The 19,382-nt window shown below is 39.7% G+C and overlaps 1 protein-coding gene across 1 annotated transcript in view; it reads right to left on the bottom strand.

Annotated features, from left to right (window-relative positions):
* PLCH1 (phospholipase C eta 1) overlaps positions 1 to 19,382 on the bottom strand; it is a 97,024-nt gene that overhangs the window by 42,869 nt on the left and 34,773 nt on the right. Inside the window, exons 4-6 of the mRNA XM_026057790.1 lie at positions 5,809 to 5,955; positions 4,544 to 4,787; positions 1,863 to 1,992 (exon numbers count right to left, since the gene is read on the bottom strand). Of these exons, the coding sequence (XP_025913575.1) occupies positions 1,863 to 1,992; positions 4,544 to 4,787; positions 5,809 to 5,955 (521 nt within the window). The remainder of the gene's footprint in view (positions 1 to 1,862; positions 1,993 to 4,543; positions 4,788 to 5,808; positions 5,956 to 19,382) is intronic.

The following is a 19,382-nucleotide window of genomic DNA, read 5'->3' as shown; positions in this document are numbered from 1 at the left end:
GTTTCCACAGAACCAAACTTCAGGAAAACTACAACTCTTGCTAAGCCTGAGATTGTAAGCGGATGATGGAAAAAAGTGAAATAAAGATTTAATATTAGAGATGTGCTACTTGTTTCCACAAATAACATCTTTCATTCACAGCTGTATATAATTGTTTGTCTCTGCAGTTAAAAACACCCTGCCATTCCCAAGTCATATCTATCAAAAATGGTGCATCCTTCTATTCATATCAGAACACCTTGTGTGCAGAGTTTTTAACAGTGATTTGGCTTTGAACCTGTTAGCTTGCCTCTTCACTGGTTCACCAAATAAAAATTCCTCTCCAGAAGCACTCGGTCTTCATCTAGCTTTCACTTCTTCCTTCTTCCCGTTTGTGCCCAATCTCACTTTTTCTAGAGTACAGGAGCTCGTCAAATAGGAAACAATGAATGAATCTGTCCTGCTTCACTTTCCAAGGAACCAGTTCTACTTTCCATTCACATAAACTATTCCCTTTAACTTTGAGGCATGTCTTAGGACAGGAACTGCTCTTTACATCAGTGTACGTACAAACAACCAAAATAACAGCCCCATAGTCCATTTCCAGAAGCAAAACATGGGCTTGGACTGTTTCATAAACCTGGCCACCGCATGGAGCATTATATGCTCCTCCAGGCTCAGGGGCACTTGTGCATGTCAGATAAACTGTGACACTAAAGTCACTCGAGCAGTACCACAGGAGCAGACTGAGTGTAAACCAAACACCAAGTACTCACCACCAACTTATTTTTGCCAAATCAAAATAAAAGCTGCCTCTGGTTATACAAAAGCTGATGCCTGCTATTGAGTTCCCTCCTTCATCCCTAGACATTTCTTTAAAGCCAGAGTGAACTAAGAGGGCTTTTTTGTTTTTGTTTTTTAATCTGTCAGTACACGGCTTCGCAATTCTCTGCCTCTCCTGCAGCTGTCAACAGTATCAGCAATGCCTGAGGATCTCTGGGAGCTGCATTTTGTTACACCTTGTTAGTGCTACTGTCATCTGAGCTATAAGCTCGGATCACAGCAAGTAAGCTGAGAAGAAAGTAATTCCCAGCTATCTGGTATCAAATAGGATTTTAACTCATCATTTTAAGTCTACCACATATTCTACATGAAAATTAAAAAATTTGGGGAATGAGTACAACCTGAAATCACCTCTGCATCACAACCCCACAAGCCTCCACACTTTTCAGATCCTTGGGAATAATCTATACTCCATGAGGTATACCGCCGAGGCTGATTTTGTGCCAGACAGGCACAGCTTTTGACTATACAAGATTCTCCAGTTCTGCCACCCTCCCCTGCCTTTTGTTATTAAAAAAACAAAAAACAAACAAACAAAAACACCCACAGATTTCGGCTAGGACTGATTTTGAAGAGTTAAGAGAATGTAATTTTGCTTCCAATTATGTCCTTAGCTTATCGTTCCCTTCCTATGCCATAAATATTAAGGCAGATGGAAAATGGTAACTATTTTCAGACAAGAGAAATAAAACATTTCATTTTAGCTAACTAAAGGAGGAAGTTAAAAAAGCCAATTCCTTTCATAAAATCAGTGTCTATTAAATACTTTTCCATCAAGTAAGTGGAAAAAACATTTTGATAAACAGAGTAACTTCATTGTACATCAATATACCACAGCACAGGATAATACAGTTCACAAAAATGAAAACAATAATGTATCTGAAAAAGTAATATTAATATTGACCGGGAGAAAACTTGTGGGATCTTGGGAAGGACAGAGTTTGAAGTCCCAATTCGCAGACCGTCTTTCTGGCTCTGCCCAGAAGTAGACCGTCTCTGGCACTACCTTACCATAACTTCACGTGTTAGAGGCCACTGACCTGAAACATTTGTCGGACCTTCCGGCGGGGCAAGTTAACATTTAGTTTATGCATCAGCTGGTGGATCTCTTCAATATTCAGCAGGCCATCTCCATTCTTGTCAGCCTCCTCAAAGGTCTGTTTGACCCAGCTGCGAACAGGTTAAGGAAAGGTACAACAGAGTGATTTCCTCAGGGCGCAGGGAGGCAGAGCCATTCAGCAGATAAGGTAGACTGGAACTCCGGAGGAGACCCAGGGCCCAGCTCCGCTGGGCAGAGGTGACGTGCTCCTTAGCAGAGCACCTTAACATCTGCCCTGGAGAAGAACAGCATTATTCAATACAACCTTCACAAACATACCTTTTTCAAGTCATAGCCTCCAGGCAAAGCATCTGAATGAAGACTTCTCCCAGCCTGCATTGGAACTGTTGGGGTGTACAGTGAAATAAGTTCATTGCTGACAGAGATCTGGTGATATCTATATGGTTTCTCCACGCTGACGCTGAACTAAATCATTTTTACTAGTGTACCTCTTCTGTAGAGTCATCTGGTGTAACTAAATCCACTGACTTCAGTGGAGCTATGTCTGAGCACTGCCGGACTTGTGACTCTCAGGACTTAGGCTCAACAGGCATCTATACAAGGGATGTCATTAATCTAGTGTGAGAGGATGGAACAAAGGAGACTTGGTGAAACCAGTCCATGTACTACCCCATGGTTTCCATAAGAACCTCATTAAAAATTAACCACTCTTGTCTTTCTATGATTTCTCCTCCAAGACTATCCTACAGTTCTTTCATTTGTATTTAAGCCTTCTATTTCTCGACAACTTTTTCTCTGATCACCACTTTCTCTCCGATATCTCTGCCCTCACCTTTTATACCATACCTTCCACAGGGCAGCAACAAGTCCATAAAAATCATAAGTTGCACAGAGAAAATGGATAGGGATCAAAAATTCACTGTTTCTCCCTGTACAAGAATGAAAGGACATCAAATAAAGCTAGCAGCTGTTAAGAAAAAACAACAAACAAAAAACAAGAAACCAGGAGACAATTCTTCACATAGCACACCGTTCACGTCTACGACCTATCACAGGACATTCTGCAAGTTTATATAGGTTCAGTGTGACACTGAACAAATGCAGGGGAAAAAGAACCATTAAAGACAGAAGTTTCATTTAAATGTTTAAAACTGGTGCCAATTTCTGACAATTATTTACACTTAGGTTCACAGTACTATTCCCTTTGGTTCTCTCACTTCTGATTTTAGCTTCTTCTCTGATAATGTACTCTAAGTTTTTAAATACTGCTGGGCTTGCTCCGATACTGTTTCCTGCATCTCTCCTTCATCCTGCTTGGACTTCTCCATATCCTAACCTGTAACTTTTACCTTCTTTTTGCACATATATCCCTTTGTGGCTTTTGCTAAGTTCTTACTCCAGCTGCAACTGTTATAGGGTCATTTTGTCTGCAGTCTTCTAGCTGCCACATTTGGTAACACAAACAGGACTTGAAGTGACACTTCACCAGTAGAGAACATACAGCAGATGTGTGCAACTCTGAAGAACCATAGATAAATACAGTAAGTTGCATACGTTTTCAAAGAGCATACAATATACCCCTCAAATGGATCTGTGCCAGTCTTGTGTCAGAATACTGAAAATATAAATTAAAAATACCTAAAGTGTATATATATTCTCCAGGAGAAGTATTTGTGAATGACCATGTAGTTTTCCTTGTGGCAGGAGATAGCTAACAATTATAATCAAGATAATCTTTTCTTGTTTAGCAGGGAGAGGGTTCTTTGTGTTTAACATACTAGGCAGCGCTGTCTTGAAAGAAAGCGCATCAAGAAAACATTCAGTAGCTATGACATTCACAAGAAGTTCATTTTGGTTACTAGACTACAATACTTTTAAAGAGTTTTAAAGATTTGTGCTCCTTACGGTCAGTGGAGGCTGAGAAGTACACACAGATACCTGACACATACCGACCAAGAGAAGTGGAGATGGCCAAGAATCACTGGTCAGTTTACTGAAAAACACCCACAAAATTTAGGGTTTCACCTGCACAGAGACTAACAAGTTGGACTTTCCAACCAGTAACATCTCAAACAGTGTCTTCTAATGGACTTTGCAACTCACAGCAACAGAATAAATGTACAATTGGACAAACAGAAGATGACAAAAATCCTTCTATATTAAATAAGCTAGGACACTGAAGTCTTTCACAGGGTGGTAACCAGACAACCAGCTAGACTGCATATGCTCACACACAAAAAGCTTTCCTTTTAAGGAAAGCACAGAAAGGAACAGCTATATAGGAATGACACTATTACTGCAAAGTGCTGTAGGCCTGGTCAAACCACCACCTGAAGTTAGCATGCGGTTAACATGCTGGGGTAGCATTTATTTACGTGACTGGAAATAAATGATTTGACTCTTCGACAGAAATTTCACTAACAGAATAGAAGACCCTGCCCACGGACTTCAATGGAGTTTAATCCAGTCCCTAAGTCACAGCTGATGCTTTATTTTACAGGTAAGCGTCCACAGCAAACCTGTAACACAATTCCATTGGAATCAACGGCAAAATTTTCAGTCACTGAACAGGAGATGAAAGGACACCCTATACGAAAGTCACTAAAAAATGTACCAGAAATACTGAAATGAGAGCTGGAGCTCAGGCTTGTTAAAGGATACTGATCGTGAGTTCTCTGGCGTTTAGCAAGGGAGTCCTCATCGCTTATTCCAGCCATCAAATATTTCAGTCCTGTGATCCAGGTGCGAGCCTCTTCTGGGTTAGATGTAATCAGATCCAGTGACTCCATGTGGTTACCATGATAAATAGTAAAGCAACAGCTTGGGTCAAAGTTCCCCTCTGCATGACGGTGGAAGATTTCAGACTGGCGGCCTTCAGCGACTTTGTAAATGGAATCAATGACAACTGCAAGGGGAAAAGGGAAATCGAGAACTGACACACCTGAATATGCACCCAATTTCTTTCTGCTTTTGGGCAATTCCAAATTACTCACAGTAAAAGGTAAATATTTTTAATATTAGATCTTCATATCAGAAGGGACTTCTGGATTTGAAAGTTTATCCTTGCTTTGGCCATGCTGTGTGCACAGTGAACCTGCCCTCAAAAGGCAGTACTGCTGCAGGGACAAGAATGTTACAGCAAAGCTCTGAGGGCTCCCCGCTAAGCCAGCGGGCCGTAAGCTCCTCAAAGGGGAACATGAGGAGCTGGATGCCACCTGCATTCTATCAGTAACACTGCAGAGCTCCAGAGGGACTACACCCAGAGCAGCCGGGCTTTCCACAGCAGAAAGAGGGATACTGTTGCTGTGTTAGGGCAACACAACTCCAAACAGCTATGCTCTTTTAACACAGCAGCCTTTAGCTACCACTCACTTGACCAAAAGCACCTAATGTCACTACCTGTAACCTGACAAACCTATGGATTTCTAGCCCTTGCTTTATTGAAAAAAACCCATCAATCTGGATGAGCAAAACTATTATTTCCAGTCAAAGACAGAAATAATGCCATACACTAACTTAAACATGCAATAGTATTTACAGAAATTTATTGCATTTACTAAATTTAAGAAACATTCATCAAAACTTTTCCAGGTTCTATATTTACTTAAAAGTCCTGGCATGTGCATTTAAGAGATCAGCATATTTTGTTATCAAGTCACCCCGAGTTTGTTCATAATTCACATAAACCTATGGCAAAATGCTGACACCAGACTGAACTACATTTCCATTCCTTTCACAATGCCAAACTTTTATTATGTGGTTAAACTCTACTTGCACATATGAAAAGCTTCAAGTAAGTATCACATCACATTTTAAATAAGCATTGAAAAGATTTAATCTATCCAAAAATATTGTTTAATTTTCCCTCTAATTCACATTCTAATACTGAACTGCCCAAGGAATTCAAAGAAATATCAAAAATTTACTTTTTGCCTTTTCGCTTTTTCTGGATGGTCTCCATCGGATGCAGGTCCTATGCTCATCCAGGTAAAAGAGACGAACCAGCCCTTTGGTTCCGCTCTTCAGTTTAACCATCTGAGTCCCAGACTGCATAACACTCATGCATCTTTCAACTGCAAAGAAGAAAAGAATAAATTCAGCTAATTCTGCTAATAAAAAATGATTTATTGGCTTTTAAATATCTACCTACACATAAGAATTTTGACTTGCGCCTTAAACGATAGGAACTAGTCATTACTGTGCAAGAGATATTTTGCAAATAAAGTTGTTTTTAGAACATTTGGTAAAATCCAATAAAAAATAAGCCAGAAGAATTGACTTTATCATTTCAGAAGTAAGAAAAGTATATATATATCTTTACTGTATTTGGATAACACTTGGCTCTACTGGACATTCCTTTTCATTGCAAGTATAACGTTCAGCTTCATTAAGCACTTGTCTGCATTGTGGTTATGTGCATGCTATACTACAACCCAGAGTAAAGAAATAGTCAAATATTTTAAAGCAGAAAGTGCAAATACACAAGTATGCTAAAATTAATTTTCCCCTACATTTTGTTCAATCAAATATTTTGCATTTGGCTACAAAAGTTTAAGATGTTACTACCCATTATTTGATGTACCAAATGTTCTGCTAAGACCTGGTTTTGATCTCACATCAGTTTATACCTTCACTGGAGTAGCAACCACACCATTCTAGGAAACAAGAATTAGGTCCCAGATCCCTTCTATGTTCTCAGCATCCTTTCCATGTTTTCTCTTGAAAACATTCACAGCTCCGATACCACTGGTTCATCAGAACACGCAGATTATAGTGGCCCAAAATCACAGTTCATCAGGCCCAGAAGAAACTATGTTTGTTTGCTTGTGAGATTTACTGATCTGTAGATGCTCATTCATCAAACCGATATATATGCCATGTTACAAAGTCTGAAAACCATGACAGCTACACTAGACAAGTCTTTTCTTTACAAAACCAAATTACACAGGAAGTCACAACTGGCATCAACTGAAATTTTAAATGTCGTTGCTGTAAAACATCATCTGAAAGCATCTTGAACAAATCACTAATACTGTTCTTGTTTTATTGCAAGACAGTAAATTCCAGACATGTCCTTTTTACCACTGCATCCACAAACATTAACAGGAAGCAAACATTTTCTGAAATGCTCTTCCATGTCAGGAAAAACTCCTTTGAAGATGCAAGATTTAAACCAGTCACCTAAGTGTCTTTTCCATGTCTGTACAGTGGGAGTTGCTGCTCAATTCGTTTACAGAAGTAAATTACACGGAATGGCCCATTGCTGTGCTGCCTCTACATCTGCTGGTGCTCAAATATTACAGCAATAAGGGTAATACAGTGTTGAGGTGGACACAGCACTGAGTCTAATTCATTTTTAATAGCTTCACATGAAGTAGTACATAGACTCTGGTAAGAGAAGAATTCATTCAGGGTTCCCATTCAGCGGCATGTGAATTAATAACCATCTTGCCAACTGTTTTTTCAGAAGGTAATTAAAATATATACTTTGCTAAACCTCTGTAATTTCTGCTTTAGGCGAAGAAAAGGGTCCACTAAAATGATGATAGGGCTCATTCTGTTAGATGCAAGTTCTTCCCTTAAAAGGGATCAGCCTATTAGTCACACAATGCAAAGCTTTCTAGTGCCTTTTACAAAAAAAAAAAAGAATCTCAGTTTCTAACGATCTATATGAGTGCCTGGACCTGTCGGCAATGAGAATCATCTGACAGAAGTGACAACGGTGAGAGAGAAGAGAAAGAAAAGAAAGAAAAGCCATTCAGAGGCAATGAGGAGTCAGGATTTCTTCTTTACAACTATTCTTCTGTATGGAGAAGCTAAAATTCATCTGGTAAAATACACCTTCACAACCCAGGAGGCAGAAAACTTTACCAGATAAAAAAACAGCGAAGGCAAATATTTTAATTTACAGTTGTTCCACACTTCCTTAAATAGATTTTATTTTTATATTTGATTATACATGCCATTGTAACTTCGAAACCCAGCACCTCTCACATTTTGAATGGTAAGACTATGATTTGAACTCTGTTCTTTCGGGCTCAGTAATTCTTTAGTTTGTATCTTGCATTTTTGACACTGCTAGAACTGTTAATGAAGTTATAAATACACAATCTTCCCCCCACACACATTTACATCCTCTATATCCTACTACCAAGTTTTTAGCACATACTGTAATAACTTTTTTAATCTATTTCTCCAATCTGGGACAAGATGACTGCTCTTCTTTGTTTTGACTAAAATACACCCATCTTTTCCATTTCATCTCACATCCTCCCTCTTACATTTTTTTTCCCCAAACACTAGGATCAAGATAACATTTCTTCTTAGTTTGACTATAAATCTACATCCCTAAACTACTTCCCTCTATTATCATCCATTCCCAGCTTCTCCTCACTTGATATCACTCTATATTCACCTCCCAGATAATCTGTGCTCTGGCTGGCTCCCAGACACTGTCTGGGTCTTTTCTTATTTCTCCCATCTTTCTTCTCTCCACCACCTCTCTCTTCAGTACTCCTCCCAAAGCAACAGTGAAGAGGAAAGCACCCTGCCACTCCTCCCTCTCTAAGAGCTAGAACTTCTCTTCTCTAGCACCTGACACATCCTCCCTCCAGCTGACCCGCCATGAGGCACTCCAAGCGCTCCCACATGCCAGCGTGCATTGTGGTGGCACTGCTTAGTGCATCTCCACGGCAGAAACATAACCAGCGCGTCTTCCAGTGGAGACCAACGCAGCCACAAGTCCCACGATAAAGAGCACCACATCTGCTGCTCCTTCCAAAGGGGCGATTGCTTGGATTCAGCCAGAGCAGCATCCCAAGCTGTCCTCAAACATGAGATGAACAGCCACTGTCATTGGACAACGTCCCCACAACTCCCTCGCACAAAGCCCCTTTTGTACGCAAGCCAAAGGCCACGTCAAAAAGCTACATCAGACACAGGGTGTTTTTGTCGAGTTGCTTTCTTATTTGGAGGAAGGAGAGGACTCAGACTGAGCTGAACAAAAATACTCCTCTGAAAGCACCACAGAAGTATACAAGCCTAATAACTTCATCTTTAAAATCATCTGGCCTTCCCCGACTCACCACTTATTCCAAATGAATGGGTGGCTCTAGAAGTGCTTTACAATGAGCCAGAGAAGCGACAGAAAAAGATGCTGTTATAACTTAACAGTATGCACTTGTTAACTGTAGCAGTTTTAACTTGTATCTTAGTTGAAGCTGTGCAAACTACCAGAAAGACAAGCCTTTACAGGGCAAAACATGGAAAAGTCAGAACCTTAAAGGAGAAAGATTAAGGGAGGCAAAAAAATAAGCTCCTAAAACTTACGTCATATAAAAGGCCTGAGGCTTTCACTTTGCAACTGAGTTTAGCTCAAGTACGCCTTGGGTTCACACCTGATAAACTAAACACACAACTGTCTTTCAGCACAGCTCTAAGACTCTCTGTAGAAAAAGGTTATACAAGTATAACAGGATAGACACATTTGAACTGCTAAGTTAACCTGGTGTACAAACTCTATTAAAGTTTTTACTTCACCATTAAAGTGATTTATTGCAATACGGCTTCAGCTCATAAAGACGTTTAAAAACAAGCTACTCAGAGCAGAAATAGAAAATCTACATTTTTCTGAGCCTAACCATATCAGTTATTAATAAGTCTTACAAAAATAAGTAACTCTCACAAGTCCTTCAATTTTCATTAGCTCAGCTATGAGAGAAAGAACTGTGGTATCACTAAGATGTTGTTGAGGACCACTAGCAAAATGCAATGAGAAGAGGACACTGTTTCTTTAATTTAAGAAAAGCAGAAAATGGGCTGCACTCAGATATTAAACACACCAAAAACACCGGGGGGGTGGGGGGGAACCAAGGAGACTTTATTGGGTTTTGATTTATAGTTCCTCTTCAAGGTTTTCACTGCCTCAGCATTTCTACATGACATTTGTAATTAACATAGACACATTTAACATTTACTTTTCAGTCTTCAGAAGCAGAGTTATATGTAATAGATTAAAACATTTTTTACACAAATAAAACAAAGCAGAAGAAATTCAATTCCTGCCATGTAGCTCAGTTTTCTCCATTTATCAAATACCACCTGCAAAAAGTCTAGTGCCTAAATAAGCACCATCTTTTCTGCCTGCATTTTTCCAGTTCTAAGAAAATACCATCAGAATGCAACCATTTAAATAAGAATAGTAAATGTGTAAGAAAGTTCATTGCATCATCCCTATTGTACTGCTAATAGCTGAGAAAGAATCCACTTTAAAGACCCGACCACAGTAATGGGAATGCCACACCATTCAAAGGCCCATTGGCTTTCAGTTCTAGGAACCATTTACAAAATACTTGATCCTTTCCTTTAAACTATTTATAAAATATAAGGACACATCAAAGAAACAATCTTTTTCAAATCTATTTCTAATATGCTAATTTCAATCTCTAGCCAGACATTCACAAAAGATAGACACCACACATTAGCATCTGAATATGGTAAAGCTATTGAACGGAGGCAATTCAGAGTAAAGCTCCAGAAGAGCATGAAATTCAAGAATGCTTTCTCTTAGCAAAGAGATTAACCTGAAACAGGAAGACTGGTTCTAGAAAAACATTTAATGCTCTAGATAAACCAGCAATATTGAGAAAATTAAGCCTCTCTTCAGCGCAGAGCTATATTAGCATTTGAGAAAGCAAGACACTGTTTCTATTATTGGATAATTTTCCAATGCAAGGACTAACTGCACATCTTTCACAAAGTCTGAAAATTGGTTCTAGTTTATAACTTAATGTAGCTTATGACATGCTGAGAGAGAGCAAAACGAGCAAAGTAAGAGAGTTATTTAATCTGGAAATTTAAAGAAAACCTTTTGTTCATGTTTGCAAATTTGAAGCTTTAATTTCAAATTAGAAAAACTGGAAATTACAAAATCACTTCTGTTTTCAGAGTCACACAAACTTATTTTTGACAGCCTATTACCTAGACAGCATGAAAACACCCTAACAGACACACTATAGCTTACTGTGTCTTAATGTTACCAAAATACAAGTCTGCTCTTTTTTCCCCTCCTACAATAATTATTAAAAAGCAAAACAGATCTGAATTCAGATAGCATTTTTTCATTTTTAGTTCAAACTATGATAATCATTCTTAGTAGTATACACATCTTTTCAGAAGAAACTGCTTATTTATTAAACGTTAATCCGGATACAAACCCATTTGTGCCAGTTGGACTTTTTCTGAAGCAGCCACACTCCCCACCACATGGTATATCTCTGATGCCAGGAGGAAAGCCATCCGAGCCCAAGGGAAGTCCAGATGTTACTTGAAATCTTGCACACTGGGCAGATGCTGTTTATTCTACTTGACAAGCACTGCTTCTCACTGCTGAATAAATCAAGCTGCCGCCTGGGAACAGCAAGCTGGAACTCTGACCACTAACCATACGCGCAGCCTTACGTTCAAAAAGCACTCTAATCCGCCACAGATCAGCCACCACCACCTTCTGTCCAGCTCTGCCCTAATGTATCCCCACGTGCGGTCAGGTCTTTAACAACTAGGGAATAGCTTAGCACTGCTCCCTGTAAGTCTCTTGCAAAAAGTTACTGCTCTGTTTACAGGTTCAACAGCCATTTCCTATAGGAGCCCTGGTTTTCAGTAGCCTGCAATTCATTCGGCTTCGTTCTCAGTGACAGTCATGACACGTACATCTGGCTGCTGTTGTGTTACTACAAAAGCCTTTAAGACATGCAGAATCTTTTACTTGATACTAGAGAAAAAATATTTATGGAATTTGAACTCTTCCCCCGGTAATCTGTATTTAAGTGAAATGGCAATGCCCCTTGATGTACAGGGCACATTATAGCAACGAAAGAAACCTCCACTTCCCACAGAACACATTCGTCTAAAGCGAAGCACGCTGGACACCTCACAGCGAGAGCCAAGGGGCACCTTCCCTCTGCAGCAGCAGCACCGGACTGCTGCCAGCTGCACTAGTCCGCACAAGCACCAGCTGCGTTTCACAGGCGCATGTCACCTGCGTGCCACAGCTAACACCCCGCCTAGGCTTTCAGGGTTACCCCCAACACCTAAATGCTCAGCCTTGCTATGCCTTCATTTTCCAAGCACAATCCCTCTCTGAATAGCTTCCCAACCTTCCTTTTTAGTCACTGTAACCCTAAAAATAAGCAATGGCAGTAGCAGCTTTGAGATTTTTCACTGCTGCATTTTTTTTCCTCTTTTCAATTATTCAAGATAATAGCTATTACTTAACCATTAGTGGTGAAACTCTCTACTGCCAAGAGCCTGCAGCAAAATCTTGATGAAATACATGTCCTAGACGAAAGGGGTTTTATTCCACTGAAACTGGTTAAAAAAGGGAAATCTTACTTTAAAAATATTTTTTTCCATTGCTTTCAAAGAATCAATACTTGCATGAAGTTACCTCCATGTAAATGGAAGTATTTTACCTATTGGTATACCTACTCTATACATCTGTACCTATGCATAGATGTATATATACATACACCCATGCATAGCATATATATGCTATCTATACATATATACCTCTACCTATTGGTATACTTACCAAAGTGTTACCTTATTTCAATGAAAAAAGGTTGAGGTCTTTACACTGTGGGTCCTGTGCAGTTAGTTGTACATAAATTGAAATTTTACGTGTATATGCTTGTCCACCGTTTACTCTTGACGGCCTGTTGCTACACCAGTATTGCAACTAACACTGAACAGAATCTGCTTTCACCTAAGTTGTCCTCTACAGTCCTGTGACATAGCTCAAGAAATCCATTAAACAGTATATATAGGTTCTTAAATACCAAGTTTTGAATTCAATTTCAGGACTGGCTATAAAACCAATTTGTTTGCAAAGATCCATTTGTGCAACTGCTATATATAAATAGATCAAATGTTGACAGCAAACCTGTAATAAATTAAATACAGTAGGATGTAAATATATTTAACAGCTTTAGGAACAGTCTCCTACAAATGAATATTAAGATTACACCACTGAAGTTGCAAAACAGATTGTCACTGTTTTAAATCAAAGATCAGATTTTTTTTTTAAACTATTGCCCACAAAAACAGCTCTTTCTTATTTTCCCCATTATACTATTATAAACTAATATTTAAAACTGCAACTAAGAAAAATCTATTCTTGTCATGTTTTTATGGACTTAATGTTACAACTATCTGACAGAACAAAAGATAAGATATAAAGACCATTACCAAACAATGAGAAGTATAATTACGAAAGAAGATATAAACTGTATTTCTAAATTATATGCAGCAAGCTGCATTAAGCCAACATTAAGCTTGAGGAGATAACAGAAACCCATAACACAGAAGTTAACACAGTTAACATCAGCTCTTCTCCCCTGCATGATGATTTTGTATTACCTGACTGCATGGGTGAATTAAGTATTTTGGTTTGGCTGTGCATTTTTCCAGGTACACTGTTTCTTTCTCTCCTTACAGGAAGGGAAAAAAGAGAGAAAGAAATCAGTTGTATTTAGTAGTAATTAAATCATTCAAAAGGGTATTTGTTTCTGGGAATCCCTTCTCTGTGAATTGCTGATTCATCATTAGATCTAAGCACGAAGATTACCCATAAATGAGAGCAGTGTGCAAAGCCCCCTCCCGCACACCCACGTGCTCTTCTCACCCACAGGCATTGCTAGGGCTTTTACATCTCCTATGATTCCTTGTGCTGCAGGATCCCAAGAAACAGAACAGCATCCTACTATCACCTTGGGTTAATTGCTCTTACACTGTTGAAAGTGTGGTTTGTTTTACTTTTTTCAAACCACTAAATGTCAGAGTAGCCACTCTCTAAATTTCAGATTAGAAAACCCCAACCTTCCAAAAACCAAACTCCAAATCAGCCTGTTATCCAAGATACACAGATGCTTTGTAGGGGAAGGACTCATAACATGCTCCCATCACTGGAATCAGGTCTCTGGATCTCAACTTGGAGTCCGTTTTTACCGATACAGATATGCATTCCCAGAAAAAGGCATAGAAGAAATGTTCAAAGAAACAAGAAAAAAGGCTTCTCCCCCTCCCCAAACTAGAGAACCGTATGCAGTTAGACTATTATATTCTAAATAGCAAGGATGCTTTCGATGCTACCACAAAACTGTTCTCTAAATTTTCTGAGCTCTCATCATTCTATTTTGCAGTCATTGCTTCATCATGAACATGCTGTAACTTTGCCTTTACACTAATGCCATTAAAAGCCATTTACTTCCCTCCCCCCACAACCAGTGAGCATAGTTTACCTAAATCCCATAGAATGGCATTGATAGCTAGAACACCATGCAGCTTACCACTAATATCATCAAATTGTTGATCGGTGTTTTGTTACATAACAACCAAATAAACCAAGGATAACAAAGACCTCAGAGGCAGTGCTGAGGGAATCCACTGTCCTGAGTCAGGGCTGTTTTTAATAACCGCATTTCATATATTATGCCAGATTTGTATTTGCTCTGCAGAAATTCTTCCAACCTTTCACACAACTTTACTTTAAGCTTCTTGCGGGGGATTTAATCATAATCTCTGTAGAAGTCTGTGAATATGAGATGGACACTCTCTCACACTTTCACAGATCTCAATAAATCTTCAAGCAAGTTGGACACACTAGTAGGGATTCCAAATGTTGGTGATGTCAGTCCTTGGAAGGCCCACCTGAAAACAGCGCAGGTATTTCATTTCAGCCTTCAAGAAAGTAGAGAAGTCATAAAACAAACAGAGTGACCAGCAAAACACAGACTTTGACTACTCAAAACAATTGTTGTGAACAGTCTACAGTCAATGAAAATAATCAAATTAAATCTGAAAAACAACTTGTATTTGAGAATTCACTAAATACTAAGTAAACAAAAAAGGGGCAAAGCTTGAGACTCTGGTCTGGCTTTCAGACCAGGAAAAAAATATATATATATACACCCCCCTATCAGCCTAATTTTAATTCTTATCAAGTCTAAGAACTGTCCGGTGTGGTTCTCTTAAAAATAAGTTACTTGGGAGTGGTAACTTCTTGTTCCCAGAAGCTATGTTTATGAGTAATACCTATTTCATAGTAACTGTTGTTTCAGCCTACCATATTGAGATTACTGACTTTATGCTACTAGAACACAGATCAATTTAAATCTTTTTTTTTTTCTTCCATACACAAGTGGAAAGTTTTTGCTATATACTTTCTCTAACATAGACTTTGACAGTACTTAGTAGTTACCACTATCATTCTTACCGTGGTAGCACCCCGAGTCCCTCCCCAGTCTGAGGATCCCCCATTTTGGCAACTTGCAAAGCGACCAGAAGAATCAAGACAAGTCTGGCACCATAGTAAAATCCCAAAAGAGTTTTAATGATCCTTATTCATAAATCTTGTTCCTACAGTGGGATTACCTCCTAGAGAACATTATGTAATATAGAGAATGACTTGGTAGGACAGTGCCTCATTTACGGGGCCTATGATCCCTTTTGAGACCTGGACTTCAGTATAGCAACTGCAATGTGAGAGCACAGCCCCAACATTCAATGAATAATGCATGTTTTCCATCTCTGCTCAAGGATACCTGGCTCAGCAGACTTAGTTTTTATCTTCAAGAAATTAGCCCAGGTTTTCAGTTGAGCAGCTCTTTGGAGAACAACTGATAAACAACTCTTTCAGCAGGTTCATCCTCTCTGCAGTCCTTCTGGAAGCTTACACTGCAGAAGTATCCTGAGGTCCTGAATGGTCACAGATCTCTGAAACCCCAGCTTTAAGTCTCTTCCAGAAAGAAACACCTTCGACTAGGCACTGCCTGCCAACACGGAGCTAAGAGACTGACTGTGTAACAGCTTACTGGGGAAGGTTATTGCTATTGCTTCCTGAAACACAGCAAGTCTCTCTCCTTCCTTCAGAAGGATGGCATCACAGCTGCTTATTTTGAGAACTCTGGTGCCACTGCAGCCCAGGATATGACTGAGGACTAGTAGATTTTCCATCAGGACTGTAGAATTAGTCCTTTATCCACAGCGAAAGGCACAATCATTTAACCACATAGACAGCTAACTGTCAAAACACATTGTAACACCATTACAGCGAGCAAGGAAATGTAGATTCGTTAAGCAAACACTGCTTAACTTTCCACATCCTAATCCTCATTACTGCCCAAGGATCCCTTCACAGGGAGGGCAGAACAAGTGTTTACAATACCATAGAGCAAGTGGAAGAAGCAGCAAATGACAGGAAGAAATGGAGAATAGTTTCCACTACACCTACCAACAGAGATGAATGAACAGCTCTGCAAACACTGTTGTGACAGCCCCAGTGGTTTCAGGACAAGCAAAGGGCAGAGAGGCATTTGGCTTTTTTGGGCAGCATCCTCATACTGCCTTAAGGATAGACAAGGAGTGCAAGACATCACTCTGTGGATCTCTGGCCATGTCTCCAAGAAAAACTCCAGGTGTTCTCCTTAGCTGGGCACGCTTTTACTCAAGTAACAGAAAGACTGACAATAACACGCTCAAAGATCTGTTTAGTCACCTGTGCACACTCCTCAGTAGTGCTAAGCCAGGAGCTCCTCCTTTGAAGCCTCACAAAATGAAAGACATCCCAGGAGCTCTGTCTCTAGATAGAGATGCCACTGGGGGGGGGGGGGTGTCCACAAGCACTCTTCCTCCTCCAGAACCCCATGTCTGTCCTCCAAAAATAAATACATGAAGGAGGATCATAAGTCTGAGAACTCAGCACGTTTTGTTTTAAGCCTGCCTCCCTGTACTAAAGCATTAAATGTCATCTCAGTTCCTCGATCCTTTATGCACTATCCTGTATTTCACTGAAATACAACTCCGCCAGCAACATATTGTGCTGAGCCTTATCTGACTTTTCTTTCCCAATATGCCACTCTTAAACCTTACCCATCAACTTCTCAAAGAAAACAAAAACAGAAAAACCCCACCAGAATACACTTCATAGAGTTTGCTCCTGTCCCTATACAGGGCACACGCAGATGAAGAAAGTGATCCAGCTCCAACACAAACAGTGGAATTCTGTTGTCTGCAAATTCATCAGAAAACAGCAATGTATCAGGGCAATCTTGGCACCTATACAGCATCATACACTGGTGAGAGGAATAAGCCACAGGGCACAAGAGCAGCTGTAGCTGCTAGATAAACTGAGGGAAACAGCAGAAGACAGATCCACTTCACAGTATGACAAGTGCTTTCCAGGTCCTGGGTTATGGCAACTGTCGAGGTGGAAGGGGCACTGATTCCCCTCTAGACTGCAAATAAATCTAGACTGCAAATACACCTGGGGCTCAGTTAAAGATTTGGAGGGGAAAAACAGCTGAACTGAAGGCAGAGTTAATTAACCTTTAAAAGTAATTAATGAAGTCTATTGTTCAACTAATTACTTATATGAATCAGTGTTTTCACACTCCTCAGGAACAGTCATTTTGCTAAGGAAATCTACTCTGTTCACAAATTGCCCCAGTACAAGTCACTGACAGCAAGTCATCTGTTGACAAACAATGAACCGACAATCTCAAACACCAAAGTAATTGTATTAATGCAAATAAAATACTCATCTTTTTGTGCATTTGAGTTTTTACACTGACCAATATTTCTATTGGTGATACGTGACAAAGTCCCTAAGTGAGAAGTACCAATTTATTTCCTGAATGTTAGATTACTGTTGAGTCTATGGCTGGGTTTTCTGTCACTTAGATTAAAAAAAGTGTCACATAATTTTAAATTCTGTCAACCAAGCAGACTAACCAGCACACACAGATGCCTACATACTAACAGGCTGTCCTCTAAGATGCAAACTTCTTACATGACTACTTCAAAACATAAGATGGAGAAATAACACACGTTTTTCCCCTTACAGGTAAGATCAGTGTTGGGGGGGGGGGGGGGGGGGGGGGGGACGGGACACAAAACACCACTGTGAACTTTTCTCACAGCAAGCTCACTTTACCAAGCTCTGCTCTCTACCTAGGTAATAGAGACCAGGACATGGTCCACCTGGTAGGATGTTCTACCCACTGAGAAAATACAGTAGCAGAGATTAGTAAGAAAACACTACACTTACTTTTTTTTTGCCACATCATTTCAAAAAGGCAGTTCTTCACAATGAACTGCAAGTGCCGTTTCTATTTCACATGATCACTGTGTTCTGCAAATTTATTGAAACAAGGGTATATTTAATTCATAAGTATAAAAATGAATACTAAGTAGTTAACAAGCACGTAAGTTAATTTCTAGTTGATCTACCAAGTCCTTTACTCTGCAATATCTCACTCTGATATCTCACATGGAGATGAGCAGTGTTTAACATACAGCTCTAACATCCCTTGAAATCTCACTGGTATCATGGAAAGGACTCATCACTCCATAATGCTACCCTGCAGCTACAAGACACCACTCCCTCATTTTAGAGCAGCAGGTTGAGGGTTCACTTTTCCTCAGAGTAATACAAACAAACCCAGAGTCTTTAAAAGTTTCAGAGTTGCTTTGCGCATATACTAATTTATTGCAAGCATGTATAATGGTGTAATAGATTTAAAGCAAGTATTGCAACCAAACCTCTGGAAGCCTGAATTCTTTGCAGAAGGAGGTTGATGCTTTCAATACCCACTCAGAACAGCATGTTCCTCATCTTCTGAAGTTAATTCCAGCATATATCACTTACTATGCTAGGATCTATATTTAATACTTATTTTACAGGTGTTTGGACAGATTTAAAGATTCCAGAGTCCCAAAAAAGCACTAGTTACAGCCTTAAAAAGGCTCCCTGAGATGGTCCCTGTAAATGAAATACAATGTAATTAACTGCTTTTTCTCTATTTAAATGTAGTGACTGTAACCCTAGAGTTCTGCTAAGACGTAAGAAGAAAATAACTAGCAAGAAGTACTATGTGTCAGCCAAAGACCTAGACCCATTTACAAAGGGAAAACCCACACAGCTCCTCCCATACCATGCCCCCTAACTTTTTACCGCCATTGTATCTTTAAACACAAACATGCTTCCCACTCACAATGGTCAGCAGTCACACAGGAACTCGCAGCCAAACTGCTGGGAGGCAGAGAGCTTCTTCCTGCCCACACTCACTGCCAAGCACCAGTCACAGACAGCAAGCTAATGATGTATGCACAGCACCTGCTTGTAAAGTTACCGCTTTATCCAAGTACTAGCATACAAGCACTCTTACGTGCATTAACTGTACTAGGGCTGTGATCCTGCCATTATCAGTATTAACGCTGGCAGGCTGAAGTGATCACCAGCACGAATAAGGGGGAGATCAGGCTCTCAGCATTCTTCCACCATTCAAGCCTGTGAACTTATTCACCTATAAGACCTCCTCCAATACCTACAAAACATGACATTCAAAGTATCCAGAAGGGAAAACAACAATAATAATAAATCAAAGTCACTCATTTGTACCACACAACTGTGATCCCTATTCCTCAGTGCCTCCCTTTGTGTCAC

Source organism: Apteryx rowi, unplaced genomic scaffold (assembly GCF_003343035.1).
Source record: "Apteryx rowi isolate R43461 unplaced genomic scaffold, aptRow1 scaffold_140, whole genome shotgun sequence".
NCBI classification, from domain to species: Eukaryota; Metazoa; Chordata; class Aves; order Apterygiformes; family Apterygidae; genus Apteryx; species Apteryx rowi.
This window is presented reverse-complemented; position numbering and strand designations above follow the sequence as displayed.